At 41.1% G+C, this 22,681-nt stretch overlaps 1 protein-coding gene and 1 long non-coding RNA gene across 10 annotated transcripts in view; both read right to left on the bottom strand.

Moving 5' to 3' along the window:
- Positions 1-14,767: 14,767 nt before the first annotated feature.
- On the bottom strand, positions 14,768-18,071 carry LOC116695122 (uncharacterized). Its single transcript, XR_004333361.1, has 2 exons — positions 15,713-18,071; positions 14,768-15,681 (listed from the first exon to the last, which is right to left on the bottom strand). It is a non-coding gene; the product is annotated as an uncharacterized LOC116695122 (long non-coding RNA).
- Positions 18,072-19,405: 1,334 nt separating this feature from the next.
- Positions 19,406-22,681, bottom strand: part of LOC116695118 (epidermal growth factor receptor substrate 15-like 1) — a 61,812-nt gene continuing 58,536 nt past the window's right edge. For all 9 annotated transcript variants that reach the window (XM_032525180.1, XM_032525185.1, XM_032525181.1 and 6 more), the window contains one exon: positions 19,406-22,188. In XM_032525180.1, coding sequence (XP_032381071.1) covers positions 22,042-22,188 — 147 coding nt within the window. In that variant the 3' untranslated portion in view covers positions 19,406-22,041. The remainder of the gene's footprint in view (positions 22,189-22,681) is intronic.

The raw sequence follows: 22,681 nt of genomic DNA, 5'->3' as shown, positions 1-22,681 counted from the left end.
CTATGTAGCTGGTACTACTTTTTTGTATGGAATGCTGTTTGTATAGACAACAAATTAAAGTAACATTCCACTCAACATGTCAGGCACATGCCACTGAAGCACTTGGAAGAGGACAATCCTTTGAAGAGCAATTTTTGTTGTTGTTGTATTTCACCATTAGTGTCTTAAATAACATGATATTACACATCTTACGAGTGCCATATTCTCCACTGGCTAAAAGACAATCAAAGTTTTATTCTGTGTGTTATTTTGCTAGTGTAAACAGCACGTGATATAAGCTTTGAGACAATGTTTTGTTCTAAAACTGCCATTTTTTTCTGTCCTCCCTGAAGGCTTGAATAGGATGTCATGAATGTGAGTCTAGCATTTAAAGTCAGGTTCTTACAGTCGGAAGTCTCACAGAAGTGCACGCCATCTCAACACCGCCTCATTGACAAAGGGCTACACAGTCTTTGACCAAAAAGATTTGTTTGTATGTGTCTTGAAGGAATGTACTGCCTTGTAAATTGAATCTCTTTTTATATAATGTAAATAGTTTATTTTAATGTACATATTAAACTAAATGAAGAGGATTTCTGAGTCCTGTGTGTGATTGCCAAAAAGTTTAGAAAACAAGGTCTGATGTGAACACACACACACACACACACACACACACACACACACACACAGGCCAAGTTCATGGTTAACCACATTCTCAACAAAACAATGGATTTAGACGTTTTTACATTACTCAAAACCTTTATTCTTTTCTTCTGAATTACTTTTAAAGACTAAAAACTACATCATAATGAAACTATTTCAAAAGGGAAAATAATACTGGTTGCACTGCTCATAGATGTATGCAATCTGTAACTGAGAGCTGCTTCACTGTGAAGAGCAACAAGCCAAAGGGTTGGGTACCACTGTCCTGATATAATGCTATGTGCACTTACAAGCTTTTGTCAAGTCCCATATACTTAAGTGTTATGTCCAAATCAACAAAAATAATCTTTCCCTTTAGATTTGCACATGCCTGTGGAAGTAAATTTATGCTGTAAATCACAGGAAAGGGCAAATATGAGAACAAAGCCTAAATAAAACATGACTTTGTATGTGAAACTTTTGTTTTATTCTGCTTTACCAGCCTTGTTCAGAGGTTTAGGTCATTTTTTCATCTAAATTACAAATAGGGGTAAATGTTGGGGCATGTGTATCAAGGTTTAAATTAAATAAATATATACAAATGATGGCCAAGACATGCAGAATATTACTGTTTTACTCCTGAAGGCCCAAACCATTTCCCTTCTACCTCTAAACTTTAGAGGTCTAGCGCCAGGTGAGCCATCTTCAGAAGCTGGTGTTCGATTCCCGGGCCGGAGCTCTGAGCGCCCCGCCTCGCAGCATCAGCTTCCCAGCTGGGACAGAGTGGCTGCCAGAGCGCTGTGGCAGCTGCCTATAAATACAAACATTACACTGACATAATTACAGAGGCTGGATATAGATGGAGGCTGCACCGGGGCACACAGGCGAACCACAATAAGTGGGAGGGGATAGCGAGGTGAAAAGCAAGTGAAGCCCTGTCTCGAATAAACTAAAAAGACCCACTGGGAGCAGCGGGGATGAGGGGAAAAATCTGCTCGAAGGACAAGTGTTTTTTGGGCTACTTGTGGGGATGAAGGGTGGGTAAAAGATGTCACGGATATCACACATCATTTTTTCACCTTCCTAGAAAGCAGATGTTTAGATGACAAAGATAACTTTGATAAGGGCTGTGGGTTGAATCACTATTGTGTTACATCAGGAGTCAGTGACAGTGAGCCGCAATATGGAAATTATTGGTATGAAAATGACTCTATACTAGAGCATGACGGAGGGGATCAAGGGGAAAGATAGAAAGAGTGTGATCAAAGCAGAGCTTTTACTTCCATTTCAAATGTGGCCACTCAGGACAGGAAGAACACACTGTTTTGGCCATTATTCCTATTGGTAATAATAATAATAATAGTGACATTATGGTAAAAAAGTGAGAAAACACATTATTAACAATATTATCCAAACTGTCCATTGCAGGAAACCTGTGTAGCTCACCTATATACTAGTAGAGCGTGTGCTTCGTGTACAGAAGCTCAGCTCCGACCTACGGCCCTTTGCTGCAGGTCAAACCCCCCTCCCCCTCCCCCTTCTCTCCCCTTTCATGACTAAGCTGTCCTTTCAAATAAAGGCAAACAATGCCAACCAGTTCCAGAAGCATTGATTACGTGTACCTGTGCTACACGTTGCCTCTCTGCTCTGCGCCCTACAGCATCCCACGCATAGGCTGTCCATTATGTCGGAGGATTTCGACAAAGCCAGAGACATATATTGTGAGTGTGTCTTAAAAAGAACTTGTCCATTGCAAACATCTAAAACTTATGTAAATGATTTGGATTTGTTCCGATACTGACACCAGTATCGGAAATGCCTCTTAAAACTGCCTAAAATGGCAACGGTATCGAGGAGTATGCAAGACTTTGCACCAATCTGACACCACATAATTTATTCCCAAAGAAAATCTACTTTAAAGTAGTTAATTTACGTTCTTTTTCTGTTATGACTGACTGCCAAACTAGACAATAAAACCAAGTTCAATAGCGTCCATTCTCTGTATGTATTCATTCGTGTTTACAAAGCGGAATCGGGAAGGAATAAATGGTATTGGAACACCTCCAAATATTAGGAAAATAAGACCCAATTTATAATAAACTTGAATGATCCTTTAACAGTAAATTGGACGAGAAGCGTGTAGTTAATCTGTGTTGACTGACATGCACGGTAATGATAGTTGCTCATGAAACTCTTCACCTCCTCTCTGTTTCACACTTGCACTGCTGCAGCCGTCAGAGGCCCTGTGTCTATTTTTGGTTGTAAAAGGTCACGCATCTCGGTGCCATCTCCAGAATGGCCCTGTGCCCGCATGAGAAAAGAGGAACCCCCCCACCTCTAGCATTAGTACATTTACTCAAGTGAAAAATCAAACAGTCTCATTTCACTTTTTTTCAGCTGTACAGGAGGCCAAGAGCGTGGGAATCTCCAATGTAAGGGGCTCAGATGGTTTACATGTTGGTTTCTGTGTTCTCTCAGATATGCAGCAGTGTGTGTATGAACCGAGTGTGTGTGACGGCTCCTAGAGACTCTTGTGAACTCTGGTCTGACCTACTGTTGTCTGCCCAAGATTTGTTTTAAATCCTAGTGGAGATCCCAAAGTTTGTGGAGAAGATGCCAAATATGTCAAGCTAAATTTGGAGGGAAAGTGTATAAAATGATGCACTACACCAGTGGATACCAAAGGGGGTCTTTGAGGGGGTTCCAGAGGGTGCCCAGCAAAAAGGGGAGTCATTTATTTTCACTATAATTCCATCCATAAGTAACACAATGACAGAATGTATGACTATTTTGGTCATGGGACACTTTCTGCCATAAAATATCTCAAAGTAGGGGCGCCTTGGTAGCTCACCTGGTATGGTGTGCGCCCCATGTCCTGAGGCTTAGTCCTTACAACAGTGGCCCAGGGTTTGAGTCCGACCTGTTTCCCTTTGTTGCATGTGTTCCCCTCTCTCTCTACCCACTTTCCTTTCTAGAATTGTCCTATCCATTATACCCAAAATGTCAAAAAATAATCTTTCAAAATAAGAAAAGACATCTAAAAGTAAAAATCCTATCAGAGGGGGACCCTGTGACAAAATCAAATGTGGGTCCGTGGTCTAACTGTAAGTTTAGGGGTCCATCAGGTGAAAGGGTTTGGCAACTACAGGCCTAGACAGCTAAAACATGTCCATGTGCCCTTAATTGTATCCATCCATGTAGATAGATCAGGTGTATTTGTCCACATTTCCAGTCCGTTTCCAGTTCAATGCAATGGAGACCAACAGAATCTCTCATCTACCGTATCTCGGCCTGTGTCTGTTGCTTTATCTGTGCAGGAGATCATTCACACAGCTGACCTCCCCCCTATCCTCTATGACATGACATCATTGGACGTTGAAAGGGCCCGGCCCGCTCCCTCACTGCGTTCCACTTGATACAACTCCAACATGCAGCATTCTTAACTATTCTGATGCAAGAAGACCTATTCATTGACTAATTCTCCCTCCCAACCTCACTATCCAATATTTTCAGTAAGCAAGCAGCTGTAAACATACTCACAAGCTCTTGTGCAACACATTATCTCAGAGGAACTCCCCTCCAGGGTGTTTAACAGCATATTCTTCTCCAACTCCAACATAACACACTCATAAAACCATAAGTGTGTGGAAAAAAACTCCTACCAGAGAGGCCGAGATTAACAGTGTTTCTCCTGAGAGTGTTTTTGTCAGTGAGGTCAAAAGGTCTAACTCTGTGGTAGTTGGCTTTTTACGGCTCAACCTGATCTTATTTTTGGTTAATCATGTATTATGATGGTATCCTTTGATGGTTATTTTACAATTGGGAGGCTAAAATCCGATTGGGAGAGTTCTAGCCCGACCAGGCTCCTCTCCTTAACCTGTCTCTCTTAACTATGCTGTTATAGTTTTAGACTGGCGGGGGACTTCCTTTGACACACTGAACTCCTCTCTTCTGTCTCTTTCCATTTGTGTGCATCCATGTCCCATAAATGCTTGTTACTAACCTAGCTCTGGGGAGTCATTCCCCCAACATGTTTCCTTGGATCAGGGTGGCACCAAAATTATGGTTGTAGCTGTTGCCGTGGTCCTGCTACATGCCCTGCTATGCCCTGTTACACCCTGCTACGCACTGCAGAGCCCTGCTACGTCCTGCTGTGCTCTGCTGTGCTATGCTGTGCCCTGCTACGTCCTGCTACGTCCTTGTACGTCCTGCTATGTCCTGCTATGCTCTGCTGTGCCCTGCTACGTCCTTCTGTGCCCTGCTACGTCCTGCTATGATCTGCTGTGCCCTGCTACGTCCTTTTGTGCCCTGCTACGTCCTGCTATGATCTGCTGTGCCCTGCTACATCCTGCTAAGTCCTGCTACGTCCTGCTGTGCCCTGCTACGTCCTGCTATGATCTGCTGTGCCCTGCTACATCCTGCTAAGTCCTGCTACATCCTGCTATGTCCTGCTACGTCCTGCTATGTCCTGTAACGCCATGCAGTGCCCTGCTATGCCATAAACTACTACAACTACTATTTCTAGTCACGGTTCCATTATCTTTTATTGTGAGACACCACACTGTTATTGCCACTATTCATTACACCCCCAACCGGCACCTTCAGACACCACCCACCAAGAGCCTGGGTCTGTCTGAGGTTTCTTCCTAAAAGGAGTTTTTCCTCTCCACTGTCACACTAAATGCTTACTCTTGGGAGAATCACTGGAATTGTTGGGTCCTTATAAATTATAGAGCGTGGTCTAGATCTACTCTATCTGTAAAATGTCTTGAGATAACTCTTGTTATGATTTGATAGTATAAATAAAAGTGAATCAAATTTAAACAGAGCTCACTGTATCATGACTGCTGACTCTTTACCAGAACAGTAAATGAGGAAATATGCGTTGGATGTAGTAAAAATATTTTTCTGGTGAAATTCAGTGAAGCAGGGGAATTTATCAGACGTTTGGAACCATCTTATCTGATTCTGTTTGGATTCCCAGAAACACATGGAACAGCTCTGTCTGTGGGAAAAGTGGGAATTTCATTTCTGGGAAGAGGATGCCATCTACTGGGACAGCAGCACCACTGAACAGCAGGAAACACCTGCTGGAATCCGTTCCCTGAACGCCTCGTAGCACGTCTACTGGAACAGCTATTTTATCAATTTAAAAGTTGGATTTGGACCTCTCCTACAGTTTCCAATTTCATCTGCACATTTCTTTCTCCTTGAGGAGGTTAGGGCGAAGGGTTGGGAGGGTATTTGGATGTGGAAGGAGTGAATGAGGGAGAGGGAACCCAGACAGAGGGAAGGGAGAGGAGGGGGGGAGGTATGGCTTCTGTCCCAGCTGACCCACTTACTTATGCACCGAGTGACGTAAGATTGAGATTTTGTTGCTGTCAAATGAGTATTTCTTTTATTTCTTCTGTTGTGTCAGTGGTGCAAAGTAACTAATTACAATTACTCACGTTACTGTAACTGAGTAGTTTTGTGTACTTTTACTTTTCACGTAGTTTTTAAAATCTGTAATTTTACTTTTACTGAAGTATGTCTGGTTTGAAGTATTGCTCTTTGCTTATTTTAAAAAAAAAAAGATAGTTTTGGCATTGAAACGGGGGGATGGGGGGGGGGGGGTTGACCTCCCACAATTTGACTGGTTAAAAAAACTGTATTTTGAGTTGCAGATGTTGCTTGTGTTAGTGTTTGTGGTCTACAAGAAACAAAGTTAAGGACAATAAGAATATCAATTTGAGCTCAGTAACCAAACTGGTTTCTGTGAGCATTCCAATTGCTATCAGACCTATTCTGACAGTTCTGGTTCTGCTTGATACTGTAAGTTGTAACACACATCAAAGGGCCAATATTTATGCGTGAACCTCCATCTGCAAGGTCCTTACATGGGGACATGTTGCAACACACACCTACTGCGCCTTGTTTTCATGACAATTGCATCCGTGGGGGGAGTGTATGAGCGTGTGTGTGTGTGTGTGTGTGTGTGTGTGTGTGTGTGTGTGTGTGTGCAAGGGTGTAACTTTGGTTTGATAAGGGCCGCAAGTCGGAGTCGAACCCAAGCCCGCTGCGTCGAGAATCAAACCTCTACATATGGGTGCCCGTTTCACCAACTGAGCTCCCTGGACACCCATTTCCTGATATCCTGCCTACATTTATAGGGACTGTAGTGATACAAAATCCTGGAAAAAATGAAGTTGATCCTAACGACAAATTATGCCAGAAATAATAGTACTGAACAATGTATAAGAAAAGGTGTCTTACTTTCTATATTGCTTAAAATAGGGGCCAATCACCGAGACTTATTGCTAAAATAATATCAAACTAATTTGAAAATGAAGGGGACACAAACAGGATTTAAAAAAGTGTCCCCCCCTGTTCCCAGTGGAAATTACGCCCTAGTGTGTGTGTGTGTGTGTGTGTGTGTGTGTGTGTGTGTGTGTGTGTGTGTCTCTTGACTGTGTGGAAGTTTGTTTTTTTTAAACTCCTGTTACAAAAAACAATGTGGTTCTCCGCCAGCCAGAGTTGCTCCAATCGGCTCATTCCATTTCTGTGCAAACAGATGAAATCAAATATTTTGGAACGCCGATTTGCATGTGTCGTATATCTCTAACAGATCTGGTATTTGGGCAGCTGATTTCTGTTTGGACAGCCAGATCGGATTTTCACAGACTTTTGCAGAGAAAAGCAAGAACAAGAGTGTCCAGCCATGCTAGCAGCTCTGTGAGGGTGTGCTCATCCTAAATGCTCACAGCGACAATGCTAACACGCTGATGATTGATGAGCGGGTTCAATAAGAGTATTTGTGAAAGTTAACCCGCCATTTCATGTGAACTACACTTTCACATGAACTTATTCCAGGGTTTTCTGGCCTTTATTAGTGGAATGTATCTTCTTGGTGTGTATGTTCTGGAGAATATGGATCTGTGTTTGTTGCTGAATGTTAACTGTAGTTTGATCGACCCGTTCTCATTCTAAACTGGTAAAATACAGACGTTTGGACAGTGGTTCTCAGCGTCTAAATGGACAAAAAATGTGTCATTTGGACACATTTTTACATTTACACAGGGTTTAGCGAGTTGTGTGTAAAGCAGAAATCCCTCTACGCGGGGAGGTTGGGGTGGTGGGAATTTAAACCCACCCGCGACCTTTTCCTTAACACAACAGCGTCGAAATGTTCTTTCTTTATGTCTGCTGCCAACTGGCAACTCCAAATATTAACCCTTGTGTTGTCTTCCCGCTGACCTGGACGTTTTTGTTTTTCTGAGTCAAAACTTCAAGTTCAAATTTCATCCTTTTATCAAGGTTATGGTCGTCTTTTTCGACCCTTTTGTGGCTTTCCCCCAACGATTTCAACGTTTCTTAACTTTTTCTGAGCCTTTTGAAATTTTTGTGGGTTTTTCCCCAAATTTCCCAAGCTTCTTTTTTTTTACATTTGTCACTTTTTTTGAACTTTTTTGTTACTTTTTTCAACATCCTTTCACATTTTTGTCACTTTATTTGACATTTGTTCACATTTTAGTCACTGTTATTGACATTTTTCTCTTTTTTTTTTTACACTTTTTTAAAAGGTTTTTTACCAATTGTTTTTTCTCCAAATGCTTGCTACTGTTGTTGCTCTTAATGCTACGTCAGCTTCAAACCCCGTGTAGCTGCTGCTCTCCCTGGTGTGTTCTAACACGCTGAAGGGTGCTTTTGGACACTGACAGCCTCACTTTCCCCCTCTGGTAATCCCAGAATGTAAACTCATCCTCAGCCTGGTAGATCTCCATACATTCCCTCATATTGTTCCCGAGGTCATGACCTCAGGGTCCACAATACACAGCCCTGATCGTGAAACTATGGCTGCAACAGACTTTTGGTTTTATTCCAAAGTTTTGGTTATTTTCTAAATTATAATATAATAATTGACTTCATATTGCTTGTTTTATCTGTGATTCAGGTGTACAATGGCACAAAAATGTAGCCAATCCCCCCAGGGGTCATCAGAGTCTGTTCAGACTGCAGGGGGGCAATCAAATTACTGTTTAAAGAGTTAAAATGATGCTAATTTTCAGGTTCTGCTTGTATTAAGAGGTTGCACCAGAATAGGTTTACATGGTTTCATTTTTCAGTAAACATTATTGTTTTGTCTGATAACATTTTATTAAATTGGGGTGGATTTTGGGCTTTTCCACTTTGTAAATAATGTGCATAAAAAAGATATATAACATTAGAGGAAAGGGAAGGGTAAAAAAGAATAATGGCCCTTTATGAAACGTGCGTACGACCTAAAACAGGGGGGGACACCCTACTATACACGCCAGAAGAAGTCTGCAACACTGTTTTAGCCTGTAAGCTTCTGCACAACATCGCGCAGGAAAACCGGGGAGCCATAGATGTAGTGACGGAGCCGCTGACCCGATGCCCAGAGAGCAGGGTCCAGCACAGCCCCAACTGGGGGCTACACCAAGGAGACAGGATATTACTCCTTCCCTGTTTTCAAAGGGTATAGTCTAGTGTTATGTTTGGCAGTGATATTCAATACAGGAAACATGACGATGCACAACATTTTCATTCATTCGTAGGGTTTTCATTTGTCTTTTAAAGTGTCGTTGATGGCCACAGGTGATTGATTTCTTTCTGCCATTGACCGACATATTTCGGCTTGTTTTTTCAGCCCAGACAGGGTCAGGGTGGTGGTCCAGCACGAGGGGGGGGGGCACTCTCCCTCGCAGCTTACGGTTGCCTGGCTCTGACTCATGAAGAAAACATGAGTAAAATAAAAGACACTGCGTCTGTGTGTTTATTTAAATATAGGTCCCCCTACATGTAGGTCTAAGAGATTGAAATGTAAGCCTGTATATTACTATTAGGACTATAGCATACATATGGCAAGGGTGTATAAATTAAATAAACATCAGCTGGAGTCCGATTTAATACAGCAACACTATTGACCTCATCAGTGATCTCTTTCTATTCCGCATTCTTCCTACAGCCTAATGCCAGTTTTTAGGCTGCCAAATAGGACTGCAAATTAAACTGAGATGTCAGGGTTTCAATCTCCACCTCTGGAAAGTGCTGTTTCTTAGCCGGGATACATCCATGTTGTAAATAGTAGGGGCGAGGCCTCAAAACTGAGACTATATCGGAGAGTTTATCAATGTACGGCCATTCTCACGCTCTGATTGGTGGGATACGAACGTTTCATGAATCCCACGTGAAGCCTGTCGTAAGTGGAATTCTGCGCTGGTTTCTACGTTAGGGTCATAAATGAGGGCAAATATGAGCACTTTAATGTTTGGGGTTTTTTCCCTCCCCAAAATTCAAATATGTCTAAAAAAATATACATAAACATGAACCCAACATATTATTAGCAGAGATAAATTGTTAGGGTAGGGTAGCCACTATGGTAGCCACCCACAGATACACATAAGCTTAAGCATTCACTTTGCCTTTCACACGTATGCTTGACATTAAAACATGATATACGAATAATTAAAGAATATGATATCTGTAGGCTTTAAGCCACAGTACACATTATTGTTGGCCCAGTTTATTATGCATTAAAAAGAAGACACTCAGGTAACTCTTCCTTTAATATTTCAATATCTTTATCTTTGCACATTGTCAATATCTCTGCACATTTCAATATCTTTCTCTTTAGTTTTCTATATTGTTTGATTTTGCCTTACATTTGCATCTTTCTTCATCTTATTTGTACATTTAGCTCATTTTTTATTTATTTTAATTTTATACATTACTTATAATTTTTATCATATGTTCTTATCTTCTTGTTTTATGTGTCCTTATTGCAGCATGGATCAGAGAGAAACATCTTTTTAATTGCTCTGTGTGTCTGGTCCATATTGGCACAATAAAGTTGACTTGACATCTCAATTTTATACCACATCAGGCTATTTTAATAGCTTAGTATTCCATAAACTAAAAGGTATGCATACATACATGTTACTGTAGGTCCAGTTTAACATGCAACTTTTTTGCCATGTATGTAGTAGGGGGTCCCTGCTTATCTGTCTTTCTTTGAAAATGTTAAAGACCCCTGTCTTAATCATTTCAGCACTTCATTATCTATTCAGAGTAGTTTCTAGTCAAATTAAACTAGTCCTCAGTTTGCTTTGGAAACCATGGACGCCGAGTTTTCGATTTTGAAAATAATGGAGCAAAAAACTGTAGCAGTGCTGATGAGGCTGAAAGTGAAAGCACATCGGTCAGAGGAAAAGACCCAGAAGAGAGATCCAGAACTATTGTGAGGGCAAACCAACATTTATCCTCCAATTCTCTCTGACCCACATTCCCAGTTAAAAGCCAATAGGCTTTTCATTTCCTCCTCTCCATTACCATAGGGTAAACACAAACCTAGCGAGGAATTTCCTGTTATTCCATACGGAGGCAGTTAGCATTCGCTAACATTGCAGATTGCTTGGGTTTCAGCTGCTACGTCCAGAAATGGCCGCTGTGTTTGCACAGCATTCATTTCAGACTACACAGCTGTGGCCTTGGAAAGTGTAATCCGCTGCACATTGTGGCTGTCTGGGAGGGACGGAGCTGTTACTGCAGCTTGTGTGTAAACTCTTCGCAAGGCGCTGTCTGCTTCAGAGAACATGATGTCTACAGATTGTCTCAGTGCATGTCAAATTAAGAGGACAAGTGCATATTTAAAGGGTCTTTCTGGTTTGGGTATATTAAAAAGTGGGTGTTGTTCTGTCGATCCCTTCTACCGGCTATGATAACACTGTACTTATCTATGCTGCGTTCCATCAAAACGTGGTTTTGTTCCGTCCTCCATCCTCCGTCCCCCGCCACGTGCCATACCACACCGGTAGCGTCTCAGAAGCGGAGTGTCTTGCCTGTCCGACTCGCAGATTATCATATTGTCTCTACAAGTACTTTACAGAACAATCACGTATTTGTTAAGCTAGTATGTACCTTCCACTCCAGACACGCCTGCAGTTAAAGTATATGCCTTCTCTTTTGAAATAAATATATCTGTATCGTAAAATGGGTGTGTTTAAGCTAAATAAATTAAAGTACTATATTCTGGGCAGCATTGCGAATTCTTTAAAATAGCATTTAGACCATGATGTGGATAAAATGTACAGAAAACACAACAAGGAACCTCAAGACAGGGAGAAGATCAGGTAATGAAGTACTATCCACATGAATAGTAATGCATATTCCCAAAGATATTTTCATTTAAATAAGCACAAGCTTAGCTCCTATAGGGCCCCTGGAGTTCTGGGGCCTGGTAGTGGCCAGCTTTGTGATTGGTCAAAGCTAAACCAGTCAGGAAACTGTGTGACTGTGTCATGTTTTTTTTTTTTTTTCACATAAATTTGACTGAGCTGGAGTTTTTTTCTATGGAAGAGCATTAGAGCCACATGTGAAAAAAAAATTAGTTTAACGTTAGAATGTTAACTTTTACTTTTTAAAAAAAGTCAGAATTCTGAGGGTGGAAAAACCTAATCATGACTTTAAACTCTTTTTTTAACCTGTCTGATTATCTGCTCGTTTCACAACCTGTCAGACCTCCTGTCTGTGATGTCACCACATTCCCAGATCTCAGCTATTATTGTGTAGAGTATAACGTAAATGTTACAAACAGAAATTATTATTAGTATTATTATCCTTTAAATGTGCTACATAGCCTACAGCAGTTTTAGTAGAGTTATCGCCAGGGCTGTGGTCGAGATCAAGTCAAGACCCAGAAAGAAAAGCTGTGCAGGAAAGAAGGAAGGAACGAAGGTGGGGCTTGCTTTGCGGCACAAAACAGAAAGGGGTACCTGGTCCAGACTTAAATATCCACTTAAATATTCTCCTTGAGTTCTCCACTTACCTTCTTTCCTCGCGTCTTAGTCCCTCCCACCAGGAGGGGATCACTGGAGGAGAGAGGAAACAAGCAAATGGGTTTTAGAGTGATGAGAAGTCCTTTCTTCTGAGGCGTCCCATGAATTTGTCAGCTGTTTAGGCAGAGTCAGCAACTCCTTCAGCTGAATGTTTATATAGCGCTTTTCCAGTCTTAACCGCTAACATTCACACTCTGATACGCAGCAGGAAACTCGGGGTTCAGTGTCTTGCCCAAGGACAATTACTGCAGGGGCTGGGATCGAACCACCAACCTTCCGATTGGCAGGCAACCGCTCTACCACTGAGCCACAGCTAAGTCTTTCAAAAAGCTAGGGAAAACACTGGAAGTACTCAGGGTTCTTCTACTCGTCCAAGTCTTTAACTTGTCACCTGTAACAAATCGAGCAGCACTCCATTCTCATTCAACTGAAATATTTATTCTCTCGGAGTCAGCAACTCCTTCTTCCCTGCTTCTGGGAAGGCTGGTCTCATGTATCCTCATCTATAGCTCCTCAATGATCCGTCCTCGATGCTCGCTCCTGGGGGCAGAAATAAGAGATTTGAGAGGGCCTTTACCGACAAGGGACAACTTCCTGTTCAGCTGAGGACCGAGGAGTCGTGGAACAATCAAATAAGGGTCATGAGATGCAGCCTGTTACTCAGAGAGACATGTTAACACTCACTCTGCTGACTGGCTTTTACTTCAGGTTCCACAAACTCGCTCTGAACTTGTAAAAACTGCTTTAAGTTTTAGTGCACCTGACTCCTGGACCAAATTACAGCACTTCCCTTAAAATCAGCTCATTGTTGCCTCTTGGACGATTTAGAAATCTGGTTTAAACTTGCAAATGTCTACTTGTAACTGTTTTCTTTTGCATCCTTCATACAATAATTTGTTTATCTCGATAAACGAATTATTACATGAAGGATTATTATATATCTTTTTCCGATTCTAATCCAATTCTAATTGATTTATTGTCTTTCTATATTTTGTGTTTGTACTTTCTGTGTTGTTGTTCTGTATTTCTTTGTATTCTGACTCGATGACGTTGAAAATAACTGCTCACTGTTACGACCCAAAGTAAAAAATAACCCTGTTGACGTCATAGTGACAGTCTGGGCTTGAAAACTACAAGCTTGTGAAAAGTTGTGTTTTGGAGTTTGACCCACACATACGGTATTTCATCACCCGCTGCTTTAATTTTGATTCTTTCTTAAACATCTGCTTTTGGAGACTCTTAACTCAACTTTATGAAAGTGTAATATTACATTACGGGAGTCAGGGTTTAGGATTTTAAGGTTTAGGTGCAGCACCCGAGGCATTTTTGGCCGAACCTAAGCCGTTTGAAAAAAAAAGTTCTCAGATCTAATGACTGTGGTTGGACTTCTTTAGCAAGTTTGGTTTTTAAGCTTTTTGTGTGTTATTTATTTATGATCTGCTCTAGCTTTTCCAAAGTTTTAGACACAGATATGCTAGTATTAAAAATGCCCCAAAATGAGTTGAAAAAGAGACACAAACTTCCACAAATGGACAGCAATTGATCACAGAGACCCCCAAAGAAAACAAAGAGACACAACTACAAAAATATGCAAAAATGTGCAAAATGTTTGAATGTGCAAAGTGGCAGTTGCAGTTGGTCAAGGCCACTCCCCCCGAAAAAAGGCTACAGACTCAGAAATGGCACATACTAAGGAGAGCTCATTGTGGGACTGCCTCTAGTGGCTGTAATTCTGCACCAAGGCTGAATTTAGGGAAAGAGACTTCAGATACAGTATTAGGGACCACTAAGGTCTATATAAAAGAGAATTCAGATACACTATTAGGGGACCACTAAGGTCTATATAAAAGAAACTTCAGTACAGTATTAGAGGACCACAAGGTCTATATAAAAGACTTCAGATACCGTATTGGGACCACTAAGGTCTATTGAAAGATACTTCAGATACAGTATAGGGGACCACTAAGGTCTATGATAAAGAGAATTCAGATACCAGTATTAGGGGACCACTAAGGTCTATAAAAGGAACTTCAGTACGTATTAGGGGACCACTAAGGTTCTATATAAAGAGACTTCAGATTCAGTATTAGGGGACCACTAAGGTCTATATAAAAGCATCCAAAGAGCACCAAGTCATGGGACCTTTAATGAAAAACGTTACATTTTCTTGAGGAAGGATGCCTAAACCCCCACCGCATACGCTCACCTAAGTCTTTCAAAAAGCTAGGGAAAACACTGGAAGTACTCAGGGTTCCTCTACTCGTCCAAGTCTTTAACTTGTCGCCTGTAACAAATCGAGCAGCACTCCATTCTCATTCAACTGAAATATTTATTGTAGTAAACAGTACAGACCATGTGGAGAGGATCACTGTTCTCTCCTCAGCGATTAGTGTAACCGTAAGCAATCCTCCAAATGGGTCCTTATCAAGTTTACTTTTTCTTCTTCACTTTTTATAGGACAAATATGACAGACATGTTACTATACAGACTGTATACACATTGTATGCATCTTAATAAAGACAGCTCAGAGTATTTTGCCTACGTGGGAGGAAGGGCAGTTGAAGGCAGAAAAATAAAAACCCAAGAAGCTTTAGGGAAGAAAAGAAAGTGAAAGTAGAATGAAAAGTCCAGATTCAGGTTGGGCTGCTTACTAATAAGCATTAGTATGTCATTAAGACAAAGGCTTTTGTACCAAAATGAAACATCCACCATTGTGAGAGAAATAAAATGCATATGAAAACTGAGAAATAAGTTGTACATTTAAAAAAAGAATGTTTTTCATCAATCCTCCTATTAATATAGTTTTTAAATTGTTTTAACTGCTAACACTGCTGATTAAATTAAAACATATTGAGTACTGAAAGTTACCATTTGCTTTCCCCCAAATAAATAAAATAAAATGAAAGGAATGAAAGGTTTGTAGATTCTGACTTCCTCTAAAAAGTCGGGACAGGGGAGTGGTTGGTTGCTGGATGCTGGTGCATAAATAATTATATTAAAAACATACACTACATATCAAAAAAAACATCCGACTGGTTTCACAGGATACACTTAACAACAATAAAAAATAAACAATATCTATTGCACAATGGAGGTATCAGATGACAGTATAAATGACAATGGAATTCACCATTCTAAGCAGTACACTGCAGACGGGTTGAGGTCAGAGGGAGGTGGACAGAAACTCATGAAGAACAGATGAAGGGTCAAAGGTCACCGTCGGCTGGGTATCAAGTACCGAGTCGCCGTGGTACCGACTGAAACGTGTCTTATGCAGCGAGTTTGGAAAACTGGCCAAAGTACCAAAGGTTTGCATCGAATATCTGGTCCGATTTGTAATATTGTAACGTACTCTTTGATCACATAGGACCCAATTACAATTCACACATTTTTAGTCTATATCCACGACCTTCCACTTCTGGGATTGTTCAGGGAGCCACCGCAAATTCCGCCGGATGTCCGTCACCTTCCTCTTTCTTTCGTAATGGCGTTCTAACCTCTGGTGGATTTCTGAGGACTATGGTTAATGCTCCTCAGATCTCTGCAGGGTAAATCCAGACAGCTAGCGAGACTATCTGTCCAATCTGAGTTTTCTGTTGCGCGACCAAAACAAATTTTGAACGTACGCACGTTCCACCAAAAGAAGTTTGAGGCTATTTTGCAGAGGCGTCGTTGCGCTGTGCGGTGCTTAGCGCCGCCCCCGACAATTGTGATTGGTTTAAAGAAATGCCAATGAACCAGAGCTCTCTCCCATCCCAGAATGCTGCGGAGGAAGGTCTGGCAATGCGAGACTACTCATTTTAGACTAATTTACGATAGTTTATATATATTGAACATTTCAGAGCTTTGTATTGTTTATTGTTTTGGTATCTGTACCGAGACTCCAAATGATATCCGCCACTCTCTCAGTTCTCAGTCAGTGTGCATGATGAGCACAGCATTTCAGCACAAATTCTTGACCACTGAAAACAGTAGTTTTCAAATACATTTTCACCTGAGCTTTCAAACATGAGATGTGGTTAAAAGCTCCAGCAAAGCCAGTTAGTGCACCTTGAGCTTTTTTGTTGTCAATGTTTTCTAATATTCAAGTATTTGTGTGGCGTCTGGGAGCTACACTGGGCAGCATTTAGCATTTCACATGGAGACATTTTCTATGAAGCCCTCTCTGCTTCCTGGGTGTTGCCACTTGTACTGTGTGAAAATGTCACAACTGTGACCACAAAATGTCACAGCTGTAACTCTTGAGCCCATCTCCTGTAATGACACAGTAGTTAACAGAAGAGTTACCCAGAGCAGAAGGTAGCAATGCATCCTGTGATACTCAGATCTTTTCTACATGAGTTCTGTCCACACGTTTCACAAAAGGTTTGCTTTCAAAATGCCGCTGAGCCATCTGGCTGTGGCTAAAAGACCACAGACACAGAGACAACATTTTGAGTACTTTCCTTTGCTCCACTATTTGTCTTTTTGCTTTTTAACCATGCAGGGTGCATGTCACACTGTTGTGACATCCAAAAACTTAAAATTGCTTTGTTAGCAATGAGATTCCATTTAAAACCAATGGTTAACATGGACTTGTTAGCTGGCAGCACGCTACGTAATGTCACAACACATTTTCTACGTTACAGTGCTCAGCTGTCTAAGGATTTAACTGAGCTTTTTCCACTGTACTTTAAATCAACTATATATGTGTGATCTTTGTTTTCCGAAGGAAGGATAGGGGAGCTGGACATAGAGAGACCAAATCAACGTTTCCATCACATGGGGCAGCTCTGCTCGACTCCACTCACTTTCCTGGTACCAGTTACTATTCCTTTACATTTTCCACTGTATGTCCTCAGTACTCTCTCAGTGTAGGATGGATTCTCAGCTTATCATTATAGTGTCGCCGCGAGAAACTGACGTCATCGTAGCATCATCTTAGCTCACTTGGAAACCCGGCCGAGGTAGTACTAAAAAAAGTACCAGGTATCAGGCAATAGCCACAACTTAAGCTAATGGGAAAAACCAACAAAAAAATTGAGCCATACCAAAGTCGGAAATGCGGCATAACATGTTGATTTGGTCTTGGAACCCTAGTTCCCAGCTATACTTTTGGTGGTACTTAACATAAGTTAAAATCCCTCATTAGGAAAGCAGTGTTGGCATTCCCCATCAAAACTAACGGCTAATAGCTGACAACAAGCTACTTATTAGCTGATAGCTAACAGCGCCCTTTGGTTCCAATGAGTCCTGAAAACAGGTGTAATGACGTTCCTCGTATAGTTACATTTTCGCCACAGTGTGCCGGGAGCAAGGCAAATGCTCAAAATGCCAATATGGATTGTATGGCTCAGAAGCAAATGGAAGTGTATAGGCATGTACAGCTCAGAGAAGCTCAGTGTGTATCAGGGACAGTGATGCCCTACAAGTACACAGTTTCTAACAGCTACAGTAAAGTAAATATGCATGATATGTAAACAAGAGAAGAAATGGCAGGGAGAGGCAGTTCACATTTCTATCTGGCAGAATCAGTGGCTGCACATTAACTTTAACATCAGCCTTTCTGTCCAACATGACCCAGCACCAAGACATTTACATACTATCTTAGTAGTTACAAAATAATAATTATTATCAATGAAATTATCAATAATATCAATTAAATATTAACAATGTGCTTGTCCAATTATTGGATTAAAAATGATTTTGTTTGTCCTGGAGTTTAATATAATTTTACAGAGACCTAGCCTTGAGGACAATCATATGATGGAATCGAAACGTTTCTGTTAATTAGGCATTCATAAGATTTGTTAGGGGAAAAGTGTGGAAACTCCACTAATATTACGTGATCTATTTAGCAACATTTAAGGCTAAATACAACAAAATAGGCAGAGGATAGAGGTGACGTCCGTTGAAGTCAATACAGTGTAAGATCAATCATCATTCTGCGTCATGAAATCCTGGGGATAAAACCGTGTTCAAACTGCCTGCGTGGACCGTCCAACGGCGGGGCAGAGAATTGAGGTCTTTCCATTCATTTTGAGTGGGAGGAGTGTGTTTAGGCTGCGACTGCCCCAGGGTTGACACGCAAAAAAACGCAGCGGGCCAGCAGCGAAAAGTTGTGGCTGACTCAACTTTTGGAGACCCCACATCACGCTGCGGTGGCAAATAAACGGAGATCAGACTTGTCGTTTTGTTTTGAGCTCTGGTTTGAGGCGGCGTGAGAGTCCCGTACGGGAAACAGGAAACATCACTGCCTCTATCGCTGCCACAAGAACGCTTTCAAACACTATGAGGGTAAAAATTGAAACACAAGCACTAAACTGCTTAATGTTTCCTGCAACAACAAAGCATGCGCTATGTCTCGCTCGTCTCTCTTTTTTTCTCTCTCTCCTGTGAAATAAAGCTGCCTTCAAATGCGGTCGGAAACGACAAAATCAATAAACGATCTGACGGAAAACTAATTGGGAAATATAAAGTCTACATGTGCTTTGTTGGGGGGGTTTAAGAACAGGACGTCACACAAATGTGTTTTTTTTTAGGTCTGAAAGCCCCATAAATCAGGAATCTGGTCAGCAGCAGTACGCTCAGAGATTAAAAAATGACTACTGACTAAACCGGTAGTATATTCAGCCACCAGCAGCAGAACTGAGCGCACTTCTGTAGAGCAAACTCCTTAGATCCATCTCTGATTTTACAAAATCATGTTTTCGTTGCCACCTTAGAAGCCGGTAAAGGAGTTTGTATTTTCAACATTCTTTCTTTCCTCCTAGCAAATTTAATAAACGCCAGGCTTATTGAAAAGTTTGCGTTCCATCAGACCCCTAACCCTAACCTGCACCGTACAATGTACGACGGTCCTGAGACCAAAGTGGTTAGTGTTGATGAACACTGAGGCTATGTTAACACTTGGCGTCTTTTTGGACGAGATTGGCGTCTTTTTGGAGAGATGCCTTTGTAGTAAGAAGAAAAAAAAAGCTGGCAGTGTTTTCGTTCCAAAAAGCAGCTGCGAGCGTCTTTTGTTGCTATAACAACAGCTACTGCTACAGTATCCTAGAGTGCTATGTGGAGCGTTGCTAATGTTAGATAAAACAAAGCAAGTTCCCAGTACAGGGAGCACCCATTCATATATTACAACTCGCTGTGCTCTGACATCATTTTCTGTTGTTAGGGAAACGACGGGTCTGGCTACTCCGCTTGTTATTGGTCAACTGTCAAAAAATGACTAAACGTAAGGCGTTTTTCACCTCCAAAAAGACGCTCCGAGCTTCAGAAAAAAAGACACGGTTTACTCCACAGGATTATGATGTAAAACAGATGCTGGCAACTTCAAAAAAGACGCAGAGTGAGAACATTGCCTTACAATGTCAACAAGCTATGCTAAGACAAGTGTAACACTTCTTTCTTCCACTCATTACAAAGTTATGGTAAAGAAAATGAGAAACTCCATACGTAATCCCTTATAGTAACATTTAGAAGCACATATGTGTTCCGAGCAGAATCCCACTGCAGGACATGCATGTGACAAAACACTGACTGAAGCATATGATTGGTCATGGACACACAGCAAATACAGACTCGCAGATATAGAAACACAACATGATATTTGAAACTACAACAGAGGGGCTCTGAGTCAAACAGAAAGCCTTCAGAAAATAAGTTCTGCTTTGAAGTCCACATGAAATCAAACCCCAGAGTCAACTTCAGTCTGTCTCACTCAAACATCCGCCACCACTTCAAGTAAAAGGGACAACTCTTAGAGAAACAAGGTGAGTGGTTAAGTCCACATTGAAACTAAACTAAGACGCATCAGAAATAGCACTTTTTTAAAAAACTATTTCCATTTTTCAGCCTGACACCTGTTTGCAGCCAGTTCCAAACCTTTTCCAAACACAAAGCAACTATGTTCTTTTAAAACAAAAACATTGTCAAGACAATAAAAATAATAACCAGCTTGTAAAATAAGAACCTACTGTGTTAAAATCCTCATTCTTTAAAAAGAAAAGACAAGGTCAAATATTGAAAAATGAATTCCCTCATCTTGCCTTTTCATTTGTTGAATGCGGTGTGACATCACAGCATCCGGATCAGAGTACAGCTGTCGAGAGGAGGCATAGTTAGCTATGGGTATCTATGTACACAGGAGAGAGGGAGAGAGAGTACTGCAGGGCATCACAGTACAATCTCACACTCGGGGACAAAGAAAATATATCTGTACAATTTGTTGCTGTCACTTAAAGGATATGTTGACATGTGAGACTGTTATTTTCACTGTCAGGTATTTGTCACATTAGAGGGAAACAGTGTAATGGATCTTTATCAGTTTTTTTGTTCAACGCAGTAGAAGAGGAGTTGTTTTTCCTTCCCTCGCATAGTGTGACAAGAGTGAAACATATTTGACTCATGTTGGTTAGAAGTTGTCTTTTTTCACAGAGGAGGAGCCAGAGAAGGGGAGTGCCTCGCTTTCAAACCTGAAAGAAAGCACTCAGGGCAAAAAGCAGGCCCCACTTTACGGCAAAGTCTCTACTCCCATGGTAGACCCTTGCGTGGTATCAAATTAAAAGGAAACCCAATATTTGGAGAAATATGCTTTGACTCAACCAGAGTCGGCTGAGAATATCAATTTCATTCTTAGTAGTTTACATCATTTTGCCTCCAGCAGAAGTAAAAGCACTAATATTGAACTTTTCACTTCTTAACCAAGACTTGGTTAGTGACAGAACTTCCTGAGAAAAATAATAAACCGAGAAAAGAAAAATTGTAAATTGAAAATTCTCAATCCTGAGGACAATCAAATCCAGTCTTCTCTATACGCCTCTCTATAAACTCAATACTTATGTAACACCTCATTCTGTATTTTCTTACTCGCAAAACAACTCAACACTAAACACTTACAGACACAGTTATACCTTATACCAGTGATATATCCATGTCACCCCTATAGAGCAGGAAAAAAAATACCTTTTAAGAAATACCTTGGCAGTTTGAATTGTAGTGTAATTGTTCTTCACAGCTGCTTGTTGCTACTGATAGCAACAGTGCAGTTAGCATGTCATTCCGCCACATTGTGAGTGAAGCTGGAGAACAAAAACAACACGTTGAAATTCAAACTGTTGAGGTGTTCTATTGGCTAGTCTGCTGAGCCCAGTGAATGGATCCGTCACGTCACTGTCCAGCCACTATAGTCCATATACACAGTGCATCCGTTTGTTTCCATCAGGCCCCTCTTGCCTCTTCCTCCTCTTCGCCTTTTTCATCCTTCAGTCCTCTGTCTCTTCACATCAACGGGAGACTTATGCAGTAATGAGTTCCCGGCTTCCCTCAGCTTTGTTGTCCTGTTTTTTTAAATGCTAGGTTAGCGGAGAGACTTGCCTGGAAGATCTTTCGGTTCCATTTGTTGAGTCATTGCGCGTGAGGGAAAGTAATTAGCGGAGATGCAAGACTTGTGTGTGTGTTTGTGTGTGTGTGTGTGTGTGTGTTTTGTGTGTATGAGTTTGTATGAACACTTGAGAATAAGTCTAGTGATGTGCCTTCTGTCTATATATTAGGTGTCAGTCATGTTTTGTCTGCATGTTAGCCGGTCAACGCGTCAGGGGGTTCCAGGTCACGCGTTGGACATCTCGGCCTTGCTGAGGGCGATGGCGAGCTCCAAGTCTTCCTGCTCCTGCTGCCTGAGCCTCTTCAGTCGCTCGCGCTCTGCTCGCTCACTCTCTCGCTTCGCCCACTCCAACTGCTGAGCCTCATTCCCAAACTACAGACAGAGAAAGAGAGAGAGAGAGAGCGCTAAAGGGATGCCTTTTTACATTTTTAAAGATATTTCCATGGTGCGATTTAGTGGGATTTCCCCCTTTCTAATCTACATGCCCTCGCCTCTGTCGAATTATTTTTAATGTAGAAATGCATCCCTCTTTTAAAGTGATCAATGCTACTTCACCAATTGACCGCCAGGTCTAACTTGATTAATTTGCAGTTGATATTGAACACTGTCAGTCTGCCACCAAAGGAAGCTGTAATAAAGTGATGTAGATGAAATAATTGCATAGCTCAAGGCTTGAACAATATATTATATACCTAAAAACTTATTTATTACTGTTACAAGAGTATAATTCTGTGACATTGTATAAATTACTATTACTCTTGCAGAGATCTTCAACAGGGTTGTTTAGAAAAAATAAAATTAAGAAATGTCCAAAAATATACATTAACATAAATCCAACATATTATTAGTAAAGATATTTTTTTAG

This window comes from Etheostoma spectabile, chromosome 9, assembly GCF_008692095.1.
Source record: "Etheostoma spectabile isolate EspeVRDwgs_2016 chromosome 9, UIUC_Espe_1.0, whole genome shotgun sequence".
Classification (NCBI taxonomy): Eukaryota; Metazoa; Chordata; class Actinopteri; order Perciformes; family Percidae; genus Etheostoma; species Etheostoma spectabile.
The sequence above is the reverse complement of the archived record's forward strand: the minus strand, read 5'-3'. Positions and strand labels throughout refer to the sequence as shown.